This window comes from Gorilla gorilla, chromosome 18 (assembly GCF_029281585.2).
Source record: "Gorilla gorilla gorilla isolate KB3781 chromosome 18, NHGRI_mGorGor1-v2.1_pri, whole genome shotgun sequence".
NCBI classification, from domain to species: Eukaryota; Metazoa; Chordata; class Mammalia; order Primates; family Hominidae; genus Gorilla; species Gorilla gorilla.
Window position 1 is genome coordinate 111,551,159 of NC_073242.2, and position 17,135 is coordinate 111,568,293.

The 17,135-nt window shown below is 44.5% G+C and overlaps 2 protein-coding genes across 3 annotated transcripts in view; one reads left to right on the forward strand and one right to left on the reverse strand.

Moving 5' to 3' along the window:
* The first annotated feature begins 2,642 nt into the window (after positions 1–2,642).
* ATMIN (ATM interactor) lies at positions 2,643–14,030 on the forward strand. The gene is made up of 4 exons (XM_004058047.5): positions 2,643–3,014; positions 8,168–8,293; positions 9,094–9,293; positions 9,976–14,030. The coding sequence occupies exons 1-4, from the start codon at positions 2,682–2,684 to the stop codon at positions 11,783–11,785; spliced, it is 2,469 nt and encodes an 822-aa protein (XP_004058095.5). The 5' UTR covers positions 2,643–2,681; the 3' UTR covers positions 11,786–14,030.
* C18H16orf46 (chromosome 18 C16orf46 homolog) overlaps positions 12,898–17,135 on the reverse strand; it is a 32,305-nt gene continuing 28,067 nt past the window's right edge. For both annotated transcript variants that reach the window (XR_002002975.4, XM_063700355.1), the window contains one exon: positions 12,898–13,016. The gene's annotated coding sequence lies outside the window, so the exon portion shown is untranslated. The remainder of the gene's footprint in view (positions 13,017–17,135) is intronic.

Here is a 17,135-nt window from a genome sequence, read left to right on the forward strand (position 1 = left end):
AACAGTGGCAACCAATCAACTATGGATTCATGTACTAAGCCAGCCACCTCCACCAATGATAATTCTTTCAAAACAATTTGTGTATTAACCCTCTGCTTTCTTTTAAAAACCTCTACTTCTCTCCCTCTTTTCAGAACCCCATTTGGCTTCTAGGTGAATCTGTGTCTCCCAAATTGTAATTTCTAAGACCCCAATCAAAATGCCTTGTTTGGCTGGACGTGATAACTTGCACCTATAATCCCAGCACTTTTGGAGGCCGAGGCAGGTGGATCACTTGACCCCAAGCTGGCCAACATGGTGAGACCCTTTCTCTTTTCTTTTTTTTTTTTTTGTAATTAAAAAAAAAAATGCCTTGTCTTACTGCTTTGCAGTGTGGTCTTTCACCTCTTCTTTTTTTTTTTTTTTTTTTTTTTTTTTTTTTGAGACAGAGTCTTGCTCTGTCACCAGGCTGGAGTACAGTGGTGCGATCTTGGCTCACCACAACCTCCGTCTCCTGGGTTCAAGCGATTCTCCTGCCTCAGTCTCCTAAGTAACTGGGATTACAGGCGTGTGCACCACACCCGGCTAATTTTTGTATTTTTAGTAGAGAGAGGGTTTCACCATGTTGGCCAGGATGGTCTCGATCTCTTGACCTCGTGATCCGCCCTGCCTCGACCTCCCAAAGTGCTGGGATTACAGGCGTGAGCCACCACGCCTGGCCCTTTCACCTCTTCTTGGTTGACATAAGCAATCAGTTCTACAGCAGATACCAGCTGGGTATGCTCCAGTTCAATTCCAACACTACCTGGCGATATCATCAGACCCCATAGGTTAAGGGCTCACTCCCACAAAACTGCCACCCACTTCTGAGGCCAGTTGCCAGCCCCAGGTTGTTTCACCTGCGCTTCTGACTAACCAGCTATAAATTGCATTTCCCACAACCCTCTCTTCATGTTCAATTAATTTGCTAGAGCAGCTCACAGAACTCAGGAAAACACATAGACTGACTTATTACAAGGGATGTTACAAAGGATTCAGATGAAAAGATGCATAGGGCAAGAGCTTCCACGCATGCCCTCTTTGAGTGCACCTCCCTCCAGGAAACTCCATGCATTCAGCTATCTGGAAGTTCTCCAAACCCATTTCTTTTGGGATTTTATGGAGGCTTCATTACCTAGGAATGATTGATCAGCTTAAGCTTCAGCCCCTGTCTCCTCCCCAGAGGTTGAGGGGGAGGGCTGAAAGTCTCAAGCCTCTAATCCTACCTTGGTCTTTCCAGTGACCAGTCCCATCCTAAAGCTACCTAGGGACTGTGAGTCATCAGTCAACTAATTAGCATACAAAAAACACTTACCATTTGCTGATTCCAAGGATTTTAGGAATTGCATGCCAGGACAAAGACCAAATATATACTTCACATTATCACAGTTATCTTGCAAGGCAAAGGGACTTGGCAGTTGGAGAAATTATCCTGGATGATTTGAATGGGCCCAATGTCATCACAGGGGGCCTCAAGAATAGAAGAATCAGAGGTATCACTACTGAAGAAATCAGAGTGATGTGATGTGACGAAGGCTCAACTCACCGTTACTGATTCTGGAGATGGAGGAAGGGTCTGCAAGCCAAGGAATGTAGGCAACCTCTAGAAGCTGGGAAAGGCAAGTCAACAGATTCTCCCCTGGAGCCTTGGGAAGGAATACAGCCCTGCTGACACCTTGATCTTAGCCCAGCAGTCTCATTTCTTTTGACCTCCAGAGCTGGAAGATAATAAATTTGTGTTAAGGCAGTAAGTTTGTGGTAATTTATTAATAGCAAGAGAAAACGAATATAGCTGCTAGTATGTAAAAGGTGGAAATTTTCACATAAAACTCTACCCACACCAAAGACAAGTAGCAGCTGCCCCCTTTTAATAAAGGATGTGTTTCCAATTTCACTGCAGTCCTCACCCCTCCCTTTTGTCTACCCCAGCCTCCTATGTCCATTTACATGAACTACCCAGTCTAAGTATTTAAGTTTTGTAATCATATACTGAACTACAGTGTCTCCCAAACAGTAATCCTAATTTCAGCAGCTAAAATAGAAGCAAGCAAATCCAGCCTTCTTAAAATGATTAACCCTATCAATAATAACAATCCTTTCATTTGTATAGTGTGGTCTAGGTCAAGTTACTTAATTTATATAAGCCTAAATGTCTTTCTCTGCACAAGGTGGGGCAAGTTACAGTACATACCCGCTACAGTCGTTTTGAAGACAAAATGAGACACAGCATGAAAAGTGCATCTACCAGACCCACCTGGTACCCAGTAAGGCCTAGGTAATAAACAACGGCGGAAATTAGTGTACTTCTGCCTCACCTGCCACTAGACATTTGGGTTGTTTCTAATCTTTGGGAAGTAAACGCATTGCTCAACGTATTGCTTTTTCTTTTATGTGACTACTGCCTCAAGTCACTTTCCTAGGAAGAATGGATCGATTAGAGAGGCGGGGCAATACCTTTTACCTGCTGGCAGGTGAAATTTCGCCTCCTGGCGGCGTCACCTGAAGTCCTCTCCCTCCAAGGCGCGCCCTCCGCGGCCGGCAGGGGGCGCCGCGGCCGCCTGGGCCCGCCGGATGCTAATAAGCCTGGCGGCCTCGCCCCCTGCCGGAAGTGGCTGCGGCGGGGGCGGGGCCTGCGAGCTGGGCCCGGGGGCCGTGCGGGAGCCATGGCGGCCTCGGAGGCGGCGGCGGCGGGGTCCGCGGCTCTAGCGGCGGGTGCCCGGGCCGTCCCGGCGGCCACGAGAGGAGCCGCCGCCGCCGCCTCGGGCCCGTGGGTGCCGCCGGGACCCCGACTGAGGGGCAGCCGGCCGCGGCCCGCGGGGGCGACGCAGCAACCCGCGGTCCCCGCGCCGCCGGCGGGGGAGCTGATCCAGCCGTCGGTCAGCGAGCTGTCCCGGGCCGTGCGGACCAACATCCTGTGCACCGTGCGCGGCTGCGGCAAGATCCTGCCCAACAGCCCCGCGCTCAACATGCACCTGGTCAAGAGCCACCGCCTGCAGGTAAGCCCGACGCGGCCGGCGGCCCGGGGGGCCGGGCCTGGCTCCAACAAAGCGCCCGGCGCCGGCGCGCGAAGCCGGCCTCGGGGAGACGAGCGCCCTGCGCCCTGCCGCTGCCGCTGCCCCACCGGCCTCTGCCCTCCCCGGCTGGAGGCGGCTCTCGAACCCTCGCGGCAGGCCCCGCAGGTGCGGCCTCTGGCGGGGAGGAGGAGCTGGGAGCCCCGGGTCCGCCGTACGCGCCAGTTCCCTGGTTCCCTGGCTCCCTGGCCCCGAGTGTCGTGCCGGACGCCGGCCCAGGCTTTTTACACATTTTTGCCCGTGAGTTCTTACGGCGTTTTGGCGAGGGACGCATCGTCTGCATTATATTAATGAGAAACAGATTATGCAACCTAGATGATGTGGGGCTTTAAACTGGGGCCTCTGGTTCTGAAGCCCTGTGCTTGCCACCACACCCACAATGCCGCCCTTAGGTCCTGCCCAGTGGACTGTATGTGCCAAAATAACTAGAAGAGAGGGTTTTAAATGTTCTCACCACCAAGAGACAGTACGTTTGAGGTCAAGGACATGTTAAATACTCTGACTTGATCACTATGCAATGTATATGTCCATCCATGCTGCACACCGCAGCCCATTAGTAGGAATAATTACTGTGTGTCGATTATGAATAAAAAAATGTTTTAAAGGAGCGGTAGGTTTGCCTCTAAACACCATCAGTCAGTTTCACGGTGTTGGTAAGATCAGCTCAGGACTGAGACCTAAGGGAAATTGCCCCTGTGGCTCTTCTTTAAGAGGGGGACACAGTAAATACACCATGACAGTAGTCTCAACAACCATCCACGTTATGCAAAACAGGGCAGTCATTTTCAACCTTGGGACACATCTGTGACAAGCTTATTAAAAATCCAGATGTCCAGCCCCACCCCGGACCTATTAAGTACAATCTCTCAGTCATTACAATGGCAAGTTTCCTTTCACCACTCTAGGCCAGCAGTGACATAATTCAAAAGCGCAAGTCATTGAAAGCAGTTCTGTGAATATGTAGCTTTTGATGATCAGGAGTAAATTTAGAGTACCCAGAGTATTGCATGTTCTGTCTGCCCATAGTCAGGCTTCTGATAAGAATTTCACAGCAGAAAACTCTGAAGTTGTAGTCTCTAGTAGGACAGATGTGTCGCCAGTGAAGGGTGATCTGCCCTTACCACCATCTAAACCGGGATGCAACAGCGTTCTCAAATGAAGATCAGGGAGCCAGTCAGGAAATGTACCTGAGGTATGCTGAGGAAAACCCTGCAGGTGGGGCCGAATTGTTGGACTGAAAAGCTCTGGGTTTCTTTCAGCACACAAGTGTAACTCTGGGAATGGCTTTCAACCTATTGTTTTGTTTTCATACTAAATTTTAACTAAATGCTTTTTTTCCCTGTGTTTTTGTGTTTTTTTGTTTGTTTTTGAGACAGAGTCTCACTCCATCACCCAGGCTGGAGTGCAATGGCGCCATCTCAGCTCACTGTAACCTCTGCCTCCGGGGTTCAAGCAATTCTCCTGCCTCAGCCTCCCTAGTAGCTGGGATTACAGGCACCTGCCACCACACCCTGCTAATTTTGTTTTGTATTTTTAGTAGAGACAGGTTTCACCATGATGGCCAGCTTGGTCTCAAACTCCTGACCCTCAGGTGATCCACCCACCTCAGCCTCTTAAAGTGCTGGGATTCCAGGTGTGAGCCACCGCGACTGACCTAAATCCTTTATTTAATCATAACTTAGGTGGATGAACTATTTCTTAATAGTTTCTGTTGTTCCTTTCTGTGGAGTTGCTGTTAGGAGCTCTAGCTCTTTAAAGACCCTGGTAAACATCTGTTGAACATAAAGATACCATTTGCTTTTCAGGACTGGTTAGTATACAGTAGGTTTGTTTCTAATTATGTTGGGTTTTTTGTTTTGTTTTGTTTGAGACAGAGTCTCACTCTGTCACCCAGGCTGGAGTGCAGTGGCGCCATCTTGGATCACTGCAACCTCTGCCTTCCAGGTTCAAGCGAGTCTTCTGCCTCAGCCTCCCTAGTAGCTGGGATTACAGGTGCATACCACCACGCCCAGCTAATTTTTGTATTTTTAGTAGAGGTGGCGTTTCACCATGTTGGCCAGGCTGGTCTGGAGCTCCTGACCTCAAGTGATCCACCCGCCTCAGCCTCCCAAAGGGCTGGGATTACGGGTGTGAGCCACTGTGCCCAGCCAGGGCAAACTTTTTTTTAGCAGGAATTATACCTCACCAGATCCATCATTTTTTTCTTGACAAGCAGACTGACTTTCCTGTCTTGTCCTGGCTTTCTAACCGCAGTGCCCAGTGGCCCCTGAGCAGCTCCTGTCTTGGTGTCTTCCTTTAATGAAGGTGGTCTGCGTGATGCAATAGCCATCTATATGATGGTGCCCAGTATGGAGATCTGTACCCTGTCTGGTTACTACATAGAAGGCTTTTCAGGGTCTTGCTCTGTTACCCAGGTTGCTGTCAGGCTCTTGAGCTCAAGTGATCCTCCTGCTTTAGCCTCCCCAGTAGCTGAGACTATAGGCTCCTGCCACCATGCCCTGCCTCAAACATTGTTCTTTTTTGTTTGTTTGTTTGTTTGAGACAGTCTCACTCTGTCGCCCAGACTGGAGTGCAGTGGCATGATCTCGGCTCACTGCAACTTCCGCCTGTCGGGTTCAAGCAGTTCTCTTGCCTCAGCCTCCCGAGTAGTTGGGACTACAGGCATGCTCCACCACGCCCGACTAATTTTTGTTTTATTAGTAGAAACAGGGTTTCGCCATGTTGGTCGGGCTGGTCTTGAACTCCTGACCTCAAGTGATCCGCCCGCTTCAGCATCCCAAGGTACTGGGATTACAAGAGTGAGCCACTGCGCCAGGCCTCAAACATCAATGCTGATACCTGTTTTCAAAGTACTGGAAGAAGGTAGGGGTAAGGACAAGGAACCGGGAGGAAGGCTGGCTGGGAAGCTATCTTAGGTTTTAAGAGCTGTGTTGACCAGAGACTCCATCTACTTTCTGCCCTGAGTATCTTATTGGCAGGTTTTCTTATAGTCAGTGGAAATTTTCGGTCTTAGTTACAGCTGCTTGCATAATTTCTTTCATTGTTTATATATTTTCTAGATTATATTTTCTTCCCCTCCCCACTAGTTGCTGTTGGTTCTTATTTTATTCTAATCTTTCTTCCCAAAACACCCCACCCCCAACCACATCTTCCCTTCTTAACATAAATGATGAGCAACGAGGATGGGTGAGAATGAGGAATTGGATTGCAAGCTGTAGAGTATGTGCCGCCTTCTGGTTTGATGTGGGTGCCTAAGGTATATGGCCATATTCCATATCCTGTAAGGAAATCCAGAAATCTAGCCCAGCCTTGTGTACGCTGGGATTCATGGAGAAATGAAAGCTATGAGGATTCAGGGGCAGGAAGAGCAGAAGTAAATGTACATTTTTTTATTGCTAGAGATTCTTTTGTTCCTTATGTATGAAAGCAGTGGAGGGGACAGGCAGGCACTTAAAGAACCTCTTATCAAGCAACATTTATATTTGTAAAACATGGCTTAGAGGATTTTGTGTTATTTTTAGTCCAGAGGTTTGTTTTTAATGATTTGCCAGAAATTTTTTAAGGAAAGGAAAGGTTCCAAGTTGCTCTATAGACTATATTGTACAAAGATTTCTAATTTTAAATTTAGAATAAGATGACAAAGCAAACCGTTTCCTTCTTGGATGCTTTCTCGGAAGGCAGTCAGGTGGTGCTAGAGTAGCTAGACAGACAGTTTTTCCTAGTTTTTGCTACAGTTCTTACAATCCTTTCTTTTCACCCTCTACTCTTCAACTGTGTCTTACTTTTCCTCTTGTATATTTTCTTTCTGTCTTGTTACTGGATTGTTTCCTCTCATAGGTTCTCTTTTCAGTTATGCGCACAAAAGATACAGTACAAAAAGTCCAGTGCATTTTATTCTTGAAAGTATATAGAACTTCAGAATAAAAACACCACTTTCTCACTGCACTTCCATTTCATCGTGCCATCGCCATTTCTCATCTGAGCCATCCTACCCTTGAGCTTATTCTCTGAGGACAGAAATGGGAAGAAGGCCCCAGAAGCAGTGGGTGGGGGTGGGAGGAGGCTGCTGTGCTGGTGAGTGGTGGGGTGTTGGCTCTCAGAAAACAGGAGCATGGACAGTGTCAGCTTGTTGCCATGACAGTGAGGTTATTAACATCCACTTAGACTGTCTTCAGTGGTCTCTTACCCAGGCATGATAGTTTTGGCTTAGATGGCTACCTGAAGAGATTCAGTATAATGCTACCAGTTTTTATTGAACATTTATTCTGTTCAAAACATTCCCAAAGGCAACAGAAGATACAAATAAATCTCTGCCCATGAAAAGGTGTGGGGGGCGTTAGAAGGCGTTCTCTTAGGTGTAATGAAGTAATGAGAGAAGAAAAAGTAGTTTGAAGCTATGGAGTAAGGGACTTTGAGTATCCCAGGCTCAAAAAGTTGGGACTTGAACAGTACGGGGGTGCTGCTGAAAACGTTTGAGGGAGGTAATGACATGATCGAAGCTATACTTGAGAAAGGTGAATCTGATAAAGTATGAGTGAAAAAGAGACTGAAGGTCTAGAAATTAGATTGAGGCTAATGACAAAATCCACATAAATAGGAGGACTTGAACGAAGGGGCACTTAGAAGAGGACAGGAGATAGTAAAAGGCATTCAGTGATGAGAGCACACACTACAGGGGAGCATGAGGGAGGTTGGAAAGGATAATGAAAGGATTACCGAGCTTCACTGACGATGTGTTCGAAATGAGCAGGAATCTTGTAGTGATCCTAATCCGTGGCTTTCTGGAGCATTTCACAGCCTAGGAACATACAAGGGGGGCATCTCCCTGGAATGTAAATTACTAAGAGGAATTCAATAATGGTCAAATGAATGCAGGATTTTAGAGTCTTGCTTAGTATTCTCACCACATTTCGTTTAATCTACTCATACTCTTTTTCTCTTACTGCTGACACTAGATGGAAAAACTCTTAATTAAAAGTATTTCACAAAATGTGCTCGTTTTCAGTCATTCCGTATCCACTCCAGCCTGTTGTGTTGGTTTTTTGAAATAATAATTTAAAGTAATTTTCCTTTTGCAGGATGGCATAGTCAATCCAACAATAAGAAAAGATTTGAAAACTGGACCGAAATTCTACTGCTGTCCAATTGAAGGCTGCCCCAGAGGCCCTGAGAGACCGTTTTCTCAGTTTTCTCTCGTAAAACAGGTACTCTCTACTTCTCTGAGGATGAGATACAGATGCTAAAAACCTATTGTGCATTCTGATTACTTAGCAGACATAACTACAGAATCGAGTAGACAGCTGCTTGTGAGGGGAGATGCCTGCGTGTCTCCCAGTTGGTATAAACCTGAGTATGCTGTCACACAAGTGGAGGGAAAAGCGGCACGGTATGGAGGGAATATGTCTAGACGTGAGTTAAAATACAGAGAGAGAGAGTAAACTAGTTCAGCAAAGAATGAGAAAATGTTTGCTCGCAGATCTCCTGTGTGAGTCTGCATACCTCCAAGGGCCCAGCGCAAAGGCACAAAGGAACTGTTCTCCCAGGGGAATAAGAACCTGCAGAATCCAGGAAAAGAAGAGTTTTGGAAGCTGCAATCTTAAGAGGAGGGAGGGCCCCAGTGACTGGGACAAGAGGTGATTCAGAACTGGAAGAGATTGGCATCTGAAATGTTCCCCTGAGGGTCTGCTGGAGGGCGTCCTGAGAAGAGCATTGTAAAGACATTTTTTTCCTGCCTGCAGCACTTACAGATCAGAGTGTAAATGCTGGGGACCATAGATGTTTCCAAAACAATCTCCTCACTTTTCACAAAGCAAAAGCAACAAGAAGAGGCATATATATAATTAACTGTGATGTGCCTGCTTTTACATTCTTTTGACTTGGATTGCTGTATTTTATGTTATTTATATTAAGTGTAAAATCATTATTAATTTGGGTGTATGATGGTTTCTGAAATGTTTTGACCAGTTGCTGTTTTTCACCTTAGTCCCTTCTGCGTTCTTCCTAGCACTTTATGAAAATGCATGCTGAGAAGAAGCACAAATGTAGTAAGTGCAGCAATTCATACGGTACAGAATGGGACCTGAAAAGACATGCAGAGGACTGTGGCAAGACCTTCCGGTGCACATGCGGCTGTCCCTACGCCAGTAGAACAGCACTGCAGTCTCACATCTACCGAACTGGCCACGAGATACCTGCAGAACACAGGTGAAGGGAAAGAAATGATGGCACAAAAGTCAGTAGCTATGGGAAGCACTTCAGATGAAACATCCTGGAGAGCCAGTGGTGTGGGGAGAAAAAAGGAATCTTAGAAAATGTGTGACGTGGAAGAAGGAAGCTTTTGAAAATGGAAGCAGGTCTTGCAAATGACACGTCTGGGCCTGAAATCTTGACCCAATTGTTCCCCCTATTTTTTTCTGCCAGCCCTCTTTGCGAGTCCCTTGTTATTTCCATTTGAAAATCTCAGCTTCCAGAATTTTCTATCAGAGGGAACCAAACTGCCAACAAATAAGTTTTATCATGAAACTGTACTTCATTTAAAGGTCAAATTTTCATTTAGTGTGATAGCTTCCTGCCTTAGAAATGATAAAACTTGCATTATGTAAGTCTCTTAGCTTCTTTTGGCTTAAAGATCTGAGTTGAGTTCTAGTACTTAGAGCTTAACAAAGAAAAGGTATGTTTCCTCCTTCTCTGTTTGCATGTTTCTGAAAGTTCACCTGCCATAATAGGACCAACTCCCAGAGTTGCGAAAGAATGGATTTATCTTGTCTGGGTTGAATATGACCTCTGCTATAGATGGGGGAAATGGCATTTGTAAGTGAGGATAGAGTGTCATGGTCGAAGAAAGTTGTATTTTAAGGTTTTCTTTTTGCTCTGTCATTGTTTTCAGGGACCCACCTAGTAAGAAAAGGAAAATGGAAAACTGTGCACAAAACCAGAAGTTATCCAACAAGACCATTGAATCATTGAACAACCAACCAATCCCTAGACCAGACACTCAAGAACTAGAAGCTTCAGAAATAAAGCTAGAACCATCTTTTGAAGACTCTTGTGGCTCTAACACTGACAAGCAGACTCTTACAACACCACCAAGATATCCTCAGAAGTTGCTTTTACCAAAGCCCAAAGTGGCTTTGGTTAAACTACCTGTGATGCAGTTTTCTGTCATGCCTGTCTTTGTGCCTACAGCCAACTCCTCAGCCCAGCCTGTGGTGTTAGGTGTTGATCAGGGCTCTGCCACAGGGGCTGTGCACTTACTGCCCTTGTCGGTAGGAACCCTGATCCTCGGCCTAGATTCAGAGGCTTGCTCTCTTAAGGAGAGCCTACCTCTTTTCAAAATTGCTAATCCTATTGCTGGTGAGCCAATAAGTACTGGTGTTCAAGTGAACTTTGGTAAAAGTCCATCTAATCCTTTACAAGAACTAGGAAACACGTATCAAAAGAACAGCATTTCTTCAATCAACGTGCAGACAGATCTGTCTTATGCCTCACAAAACTTTATACCTTCTGCACAGTGGGCCACTGCTGATTCCTCTGTGTCGTCTTGTTCTCAAACTGATTTGTCGTTTGATTCTCAAGTGTCTCTTCCCATTAGTGTTCACACTCAGACATTTTTGCCCAGCTCTAAGGTAACTTCATCTATAGCTGCTCAGACTGATGCATTTATGGACACCTGTTTCCAGTCAGGTGGGGTCTCCAGAGAAACTCAAACCAGTGGGATAGAAAGTCCAACGGATGACCATGTACAGATGGACCAAGCTGGAATGTGCGGAGACATTTTTGAGAGTGTTCATTCATCATATAATGTTGCTACAGGTAACATTATAAGCAACAGTTTAGTAGCAGAGACAGTAACTCATAGTTTGTTACCTCAGAATGAGCCTAAGACTTTAAATCAAGATATTGAGAAATCTGCACCAATTATAAACTTCAGTGCACAGAATAGTATGCTTCCTTCACAGAATATGACAGATAATCAGACCCAAACCATGGATTTATTAAGTGATTTGGAAAACATCTTGTCAAGTAATCTGCCTGCTCAGACATTGGATCATCGTAGTCTTTTGTCTGACACAAATCCTGGACCTGACACCCAGCTCCCATCTGGCCCAGCCCAGAACCCTGGAATCGATTTTGATATCGAAGAGTTCTTTTCGGCCTCAAATATCCAGACTCAAACTGAAGAGAGTGAACTTAGCACCATGACCACCGAGCCAGTCTTGGAGTCACTGGACATAGAGACTCAAACGGACTTCTTACTCGCAGATACCTCTGCTCAGTCCTATGGGTGCAGGGGAAATTCTAACTTCTTAGGCCTTGAGATGTTTGACACACAGACACAGACAGACTTAAACTTTTTCTTAGACAGTAGCCCTCATCTGCCTCTGGGAAGTATTCTGAAACACTCCAGCTTTTCCATGAGTACTGATTCATCTGACACAGAGACCCAAACTGAAGGAATCTCCACTGCTAAAAATATACCTGCTCTAGAAAGCAAAGTTCAGTTGAACAGTACAGAAACACAGACCATGAGTTCTGGGTTTGAAACCCTGGGGAGTTTGTTCTTCACCAGCAACGAAACTCAGACAGCAATGGATGACTTTCTTCTGGCTGATCTGGCCTGGAACACGATGGAGTCTCAGTTCAGCTCTGTAGAAACCCAGACTTCTGCGGAACCACACACAGTCTCCAACTTCTAAAACTAACGGTGGAGTCCATGTGTGAAATGGCATCTACCATTTCCTCTGGATTAAAACTACGGACTGGGGACAACAGTATTAATTCGATTGAATGTGGCTGATGATGCAGTTGCTTAGCTTCTTTGTGGTTCTTTGCCTTTTGTACTTGTAAACAGAAATTTGTGTATAAATGTGAGTGTATTATAAAGTTTGAGATGTTGATCTAAATTGTTTTTGTGTTGCCTACATTTGCCTTTTCACAGCTAGTCTTTTCATGTTAAAAAAAAATGTATTTCATACCTATAAAACCTATATAGCCATTTAGCTGAAGCCCAGCTTACCAGGTTCAAGGGTACAAACTTCTCAGGTCTTCAAAACATTTTAGTCAAAGTGTAATAAACTGCACCTAAAATATCTTTGGCAGTGCTTGTTAGAAATTCCTGATTCCTGTTACTAATCACTAAAGAAACCGGATGCTGCCACTGTAGGATTTAAGCAGTAGTGCTTCCATGCTCTTAGACTCCTGCTGCCTGGACCTTCGTCAGCTTTGACACCTCTTTTCTGATTTAAAGACACCAAGGAAAACGACAACTGTCTTTAGCTTTGAAGCAGTTTTCATGTAATCAATGCCACCTCTTTGCTACATGAACTACTATTGATACCAGCATACAAGTGTATAGCACTTTACACACAAGAGGTTTATTGATGTAAAATTATCGGCTAGGGAAACAGCAGCAGGTCAGGTGTGGTGGCTTACCCCTATAATCCCAGCACTTTGGGAGGCCAAAGCAGGACGATCACTTGAGCCCAGGAGTTCAACACCAGCTTGGGCAACATAAGAAGACCGTGTCTCTGGAATTTTTTTTTTTTTTTTTAATTAGCCAGGCACAGTGGCATGCGCCTGTGATCCCAGCTACTTGGGAGGCTGAGGTGAGAGGATCACTCGAGGAGGTTGGGGCTGCCATGAGCCATGGTCATGGCACTGTACTCCAACCTGGGTAACAGGGCAAGACCCTATCTCAAAAAAAAAAAAAAAAAAGGCGCCAGCAACAAGCACGTAGTGTAGTGTTCCTGCTAAATGAGCGTAGGTTATCCAAGCCTTGGGAACAGGGAGTTATGGAAACATGCCTATGACTTCATCTTGGGGTGTGTCCTATGAAGATCCTTTCTGCTCTCCACAGTAGGCCGGACTTGGGGGCTCTGGAGCTGTTTCCCCAAGTGCATCCACAAGCTGGATCTGAGTTTTGTCACTCTAAACAAGAAAAAAAGTGGGAAAAGGGCATCCCCCATTAGGTTTCAATACTTTGCACTTCTACTAAGCTTGATAGGGGAGTAGTGCAATCTACAATTATTTTAAAGTGAATTTCCTTCCATTCACCATTCTTCATCTTTTCTTTGAATAAGAAAAAATATCTAGCAAGGATATTACTTGTGCCTTGAGGCTAGCAATTATAGGATAGATTCATCTAAAATATGGTATTCTGCATTTTGGTTTTTTTTTTTTAAGTGAATAATACCAGTCTTCAAAGAAAACAAGGTGAAGACCTATTGCTTCAATAATCAAGAATGCTTTGTGTGTTTTGAGGTAGGAGCATGATCAAGTATGCTTTGGGGATTTTCTGTATTTAGGAGATCCTGGATTCTTAATTGTTGGCTAAGTTCCAGTCAAGTAGGAATCAGTGCAGCCTGTAAGTTCTCCACATTGAAACACACACACACACGACATGCTCCTTTCTGTGGCACATGCCTGTATTACTGAAAGCTAAATCCTCAAAACCTAGTAAGGTGACTAATGATTCATTAAAGTAAATTGATGGTTTTGCTACTAATTCCTATCCCATACATTTGATACAAAAGAAGTGTTGGTAATGGATAAATAACATATCCCGGGCAGATGAGCTCAACCTAGTAGGTAAGAGTTTGCTTTGGTCACAGTTGCCTATGAGTGTGGGTTTCAAAAGAAACATAAAGCCTTAACTTAGAATTTCATTATGTTTTAGAATCATCACTGCCTTAATATTCAAGCATCTATTTAAGTCCTAATAAAGGAGAAATGCATGTTTATGGCTTTTTTGTAATATAAATGCAGTGATCTATGGCTTAAAAAATTTGTTTCTGTGACAATGTTTGTAAATCTAGCCAATAGAGTTATTTACAGAAGAAAAATGAGCATGTAATAATACAAGAACTGTTTCCCCCTCAAAACCTGAACCTGAATTATTTGTAAAAACTGAAATTTAATGATTAAAGAGAAGCCAGAATTGTACCCTTTTTTGTGAATTCTTGAACGTACTCATAAATATGGCTTATTTTATTGCCTTAAGTTTTCACACTCATTGTCTTTCGAAAGCCATATGATAAAATGATTTTATTTCATCATACCCAGTTATTTTCATTGTTTTTTCATTTGTTCATGAAAATATGCTAACAATTTTCCTAGAAAAGACACTCCAGGTAATACCAGCCAGATGGCTGACTAGAGGTCCCTAATGCTTGTTGCCCCCACAGAAAAGGACCAAAACAACAAATAAAATACATTTTGACTACAGCATCTAAAAGAGAATGAGGCCTGGCGTGGTGGCTCACGCCTGAAATCCCAGCACTTTGGGAGGCTGAGGCGGGTGGATCACCTGAGGTCAGAAGTTCGAGACTGGCCTGGCCAACATGGTGAAACCCCATCTCTACTAAAAATGCAATAATTAGCTGGGCGTGATGGTGCATGCCTGTAATCCTAGCTACTCAGGAGGCTGAGGTTGCAGTGAGCCAAGTCTGCACCACTGTACACCCTGGTGGCAAAGTGAGACTCTGTCTCAAAAAAAAAAAAGAAAGAAAGAAAATGCTGGAGTATATCAGGGGAGTGGTAGAGAACCTGTGGCACACAGAGACTCAGGAAGGCCAGAGAGAGAAGGGAGCGAAATACTCTGCTCTGCCACCCCATCTCCCCAGTCAGGATGAGCTCAGAACCAAGATGGATTTCTGCCTGGGGAAAAGGAAGGCAGAAGGTCGCCAACAGGTCCCATTACCACCACAGGCACCTGTAGTCTCTTCTGCTGGAGAATCCTGCAGTTCTCTCAAGCCCTGAGCCCAGTTTAGAAAACATCCTCGAATTCACATGGCCGCATTACTGCAGAGAAGAAGCCCACATTGTGACCCAAGCTACTACAGCATGGCACCATTTTCAACCTGGACCCACTGGTCCAGGGGACAGTAACCACTGCATCTCTCCATTCCTGAGGCTCTGCTATCACTATACCATCTCACACACAGCAGTGCAGCATCCCCCAGCTGAGGTGCTACAGCTCCCTACTCCTTGGGAACAAGCTGCCCAAGAGCTGCTCCATCTTAACCATCCTTGCGGCAGCACAGTCCTGAACTCAACTACTCAGAACCTAGGCCTAGCAGAACAGCCATGACCCTAGCACCCAAGCCCATGCAGTGCCCTGCCTCCAAAGGAACAGGAAGTGTTGCTCAGTGGGGAAGCCAAGCTCAAGCCAGTGGACCAGCCCTGCATCCCCTCAGCATGTAAAAAGCCGATACTCCATCCACAAAGGAGCCATACTCAACCCAGGATGCCAGCCACACAGTCTACTGCAGCCTAGGCCACTAAGGCACTTGCAGGCATTGCTGACATTGATTACAGCTGAAGAACCTGCATGAAGACCACACTACTACTGTACCCATACAGAACCAAAGCCAGTGTGCCTTACTCAACTGATACTTAGGCCCCATCTGCACATTAAAGCCTTTCCCTATGAAAGCCACTCCATAGAACTGGAAAAGGCAGCTGATCCATCAGCTGCAAAGAAATCAACATAGGAACACAAGAAGCATGAAAGAGCAAACAAATATGACACCACCAAAGAAACACGATAATTCTCCAATAACTGACCCCAAAGTTAGATAGAAATTTATGAATTTCTTGAAAAGAAATTCAAAATAATGATCTTGAGGAAGCTCAGCAAGACACAAGAGAATACAGATAAGCAAAATAATTCTTGATCTGAATGAGAAATTCAAGAGAGACATATTTTTAAAAAAGAACAGAAATCTGATCTGAAGAATTTAATGAATGAAATAAAAAATACAATTGAGGGCTTCAACAGCAGACTAGATCAAGCAGAAAAAAAAAAAATTCTATTTTTTTTTTGAGACAGAGTCTCCCTCTGTCACCGAGGCTGGAGTGCAGTGGTGCCATCTTGGTGCACTGCAACTTCCACCTCCTGGGTTCAAGCGGTTCTCGTGCCTCAGCCTCCTGAGTATCTTGGATTACAGGTGTTTGCCGCCACGCCTGGCTAATTTTTGTATTTTTAGTAGAGAGGAGGTTTCATCATGTTGGCTAGTCTGGTCCTGAACTCCTGACCTCAGGTGATCTGCCTGCCTCAGCCTCCCAAAGTGCTGGGATTACAGGTGTGAGCCACCGCACCCAGCCAGAAAATAAAAATAATTTCTGAATTTGAAGACAGCTCTTTTGAAATAACACATTCAAAGGGAATAAAGAGAGAATGAAAAAGAGTGAAGAAAGTTGACAGGACTTACGGGGACATCATTAAGAGAACAGATACTCACATTTTGAGATTTTTGGAGGGAGATGGAGAAAGGCACAGAAAGCTTATTTAATGAAATAATAGCTGAAAACTTCCAAAGTCCTGGAAGAGATAATATGGACATCCAGATCCATGGCACTCAAAGAATCCCAAATAGATTCAACCCAAAGAGGTCCTCTCAGAGTCACATTGTAATCAAACTGTAAAAATTCAAAGACACAGAGTTTTAAAAACAGCAAGAGAAAAGCATCAAATCATATATAAGGGAATCTCCATTACACTATCAACAGATTTCTCAGAAGAAACCTTGAAGCCCAGGAAAGAATGGGATGATATAGTCAATGTTCTGAAAGAAAAAAAAACAAAAACAAAAACTGCCACCCAAGAATGTTATACCCTGAATGAAGGTGAAATAAAGTATATTTCAGACAACAAAAGCTGAAGGAATTCATCACCACTAGACTGGCCTTACAAGAAATGCTATGGAAGTACTTCAACCAAAAGCAAAAGGATGATAATTACTTTCATCATTTTGTGTGTCACATGAAAACATATGACAGTATAAAACTCACTGGTAGAGGTAAATTCATAATCAAATTCAGAATACACCATTACTCTAATGGTGGCATGTGTCTTTCAGATCTCCACTATGAATAACTACAGGTATAATACACTGTTAAGGAATACACAAAATGATGTAAATTAAGACAAAATTTTAAATTGTGGAGGAAGGACAAAAATTTTTTGTGTGAGTATCTGTGCGGGACCAAAGATGTTATCAGCTTTAAAAAGTCTATTATATCTATAAGATTTTTCATGTAAGTACC

What these genes read in the sequence shown, in the direction of transcription:
- ATMIN (XM_004058047.5), top strand. Translation starts at nt 2,682, where the DNA reads ATGGCGGCCTCGGAGGCGGCGGCGGCGGGGTCCGCGGCTCTAGCGGCG. An exon ending in TCAAGAGCCACCGCCTGCAG is followed by an intron (nt 3,015 to 8,167) that starts GTAAGCCCGACG and finishes TTCCTTTTGCAG; the next exon opens with GATGGCATAGTCAATCCAAC. An exon ending in GAGATACCTGCAGAACACAG is followed by an intron (nt 9,294 to 9,975) that starts GTGAAGGGAAAG and finishes CATTGTTTTCAG; the next exon opens with GGACCCACCTAGTAAGAAAA.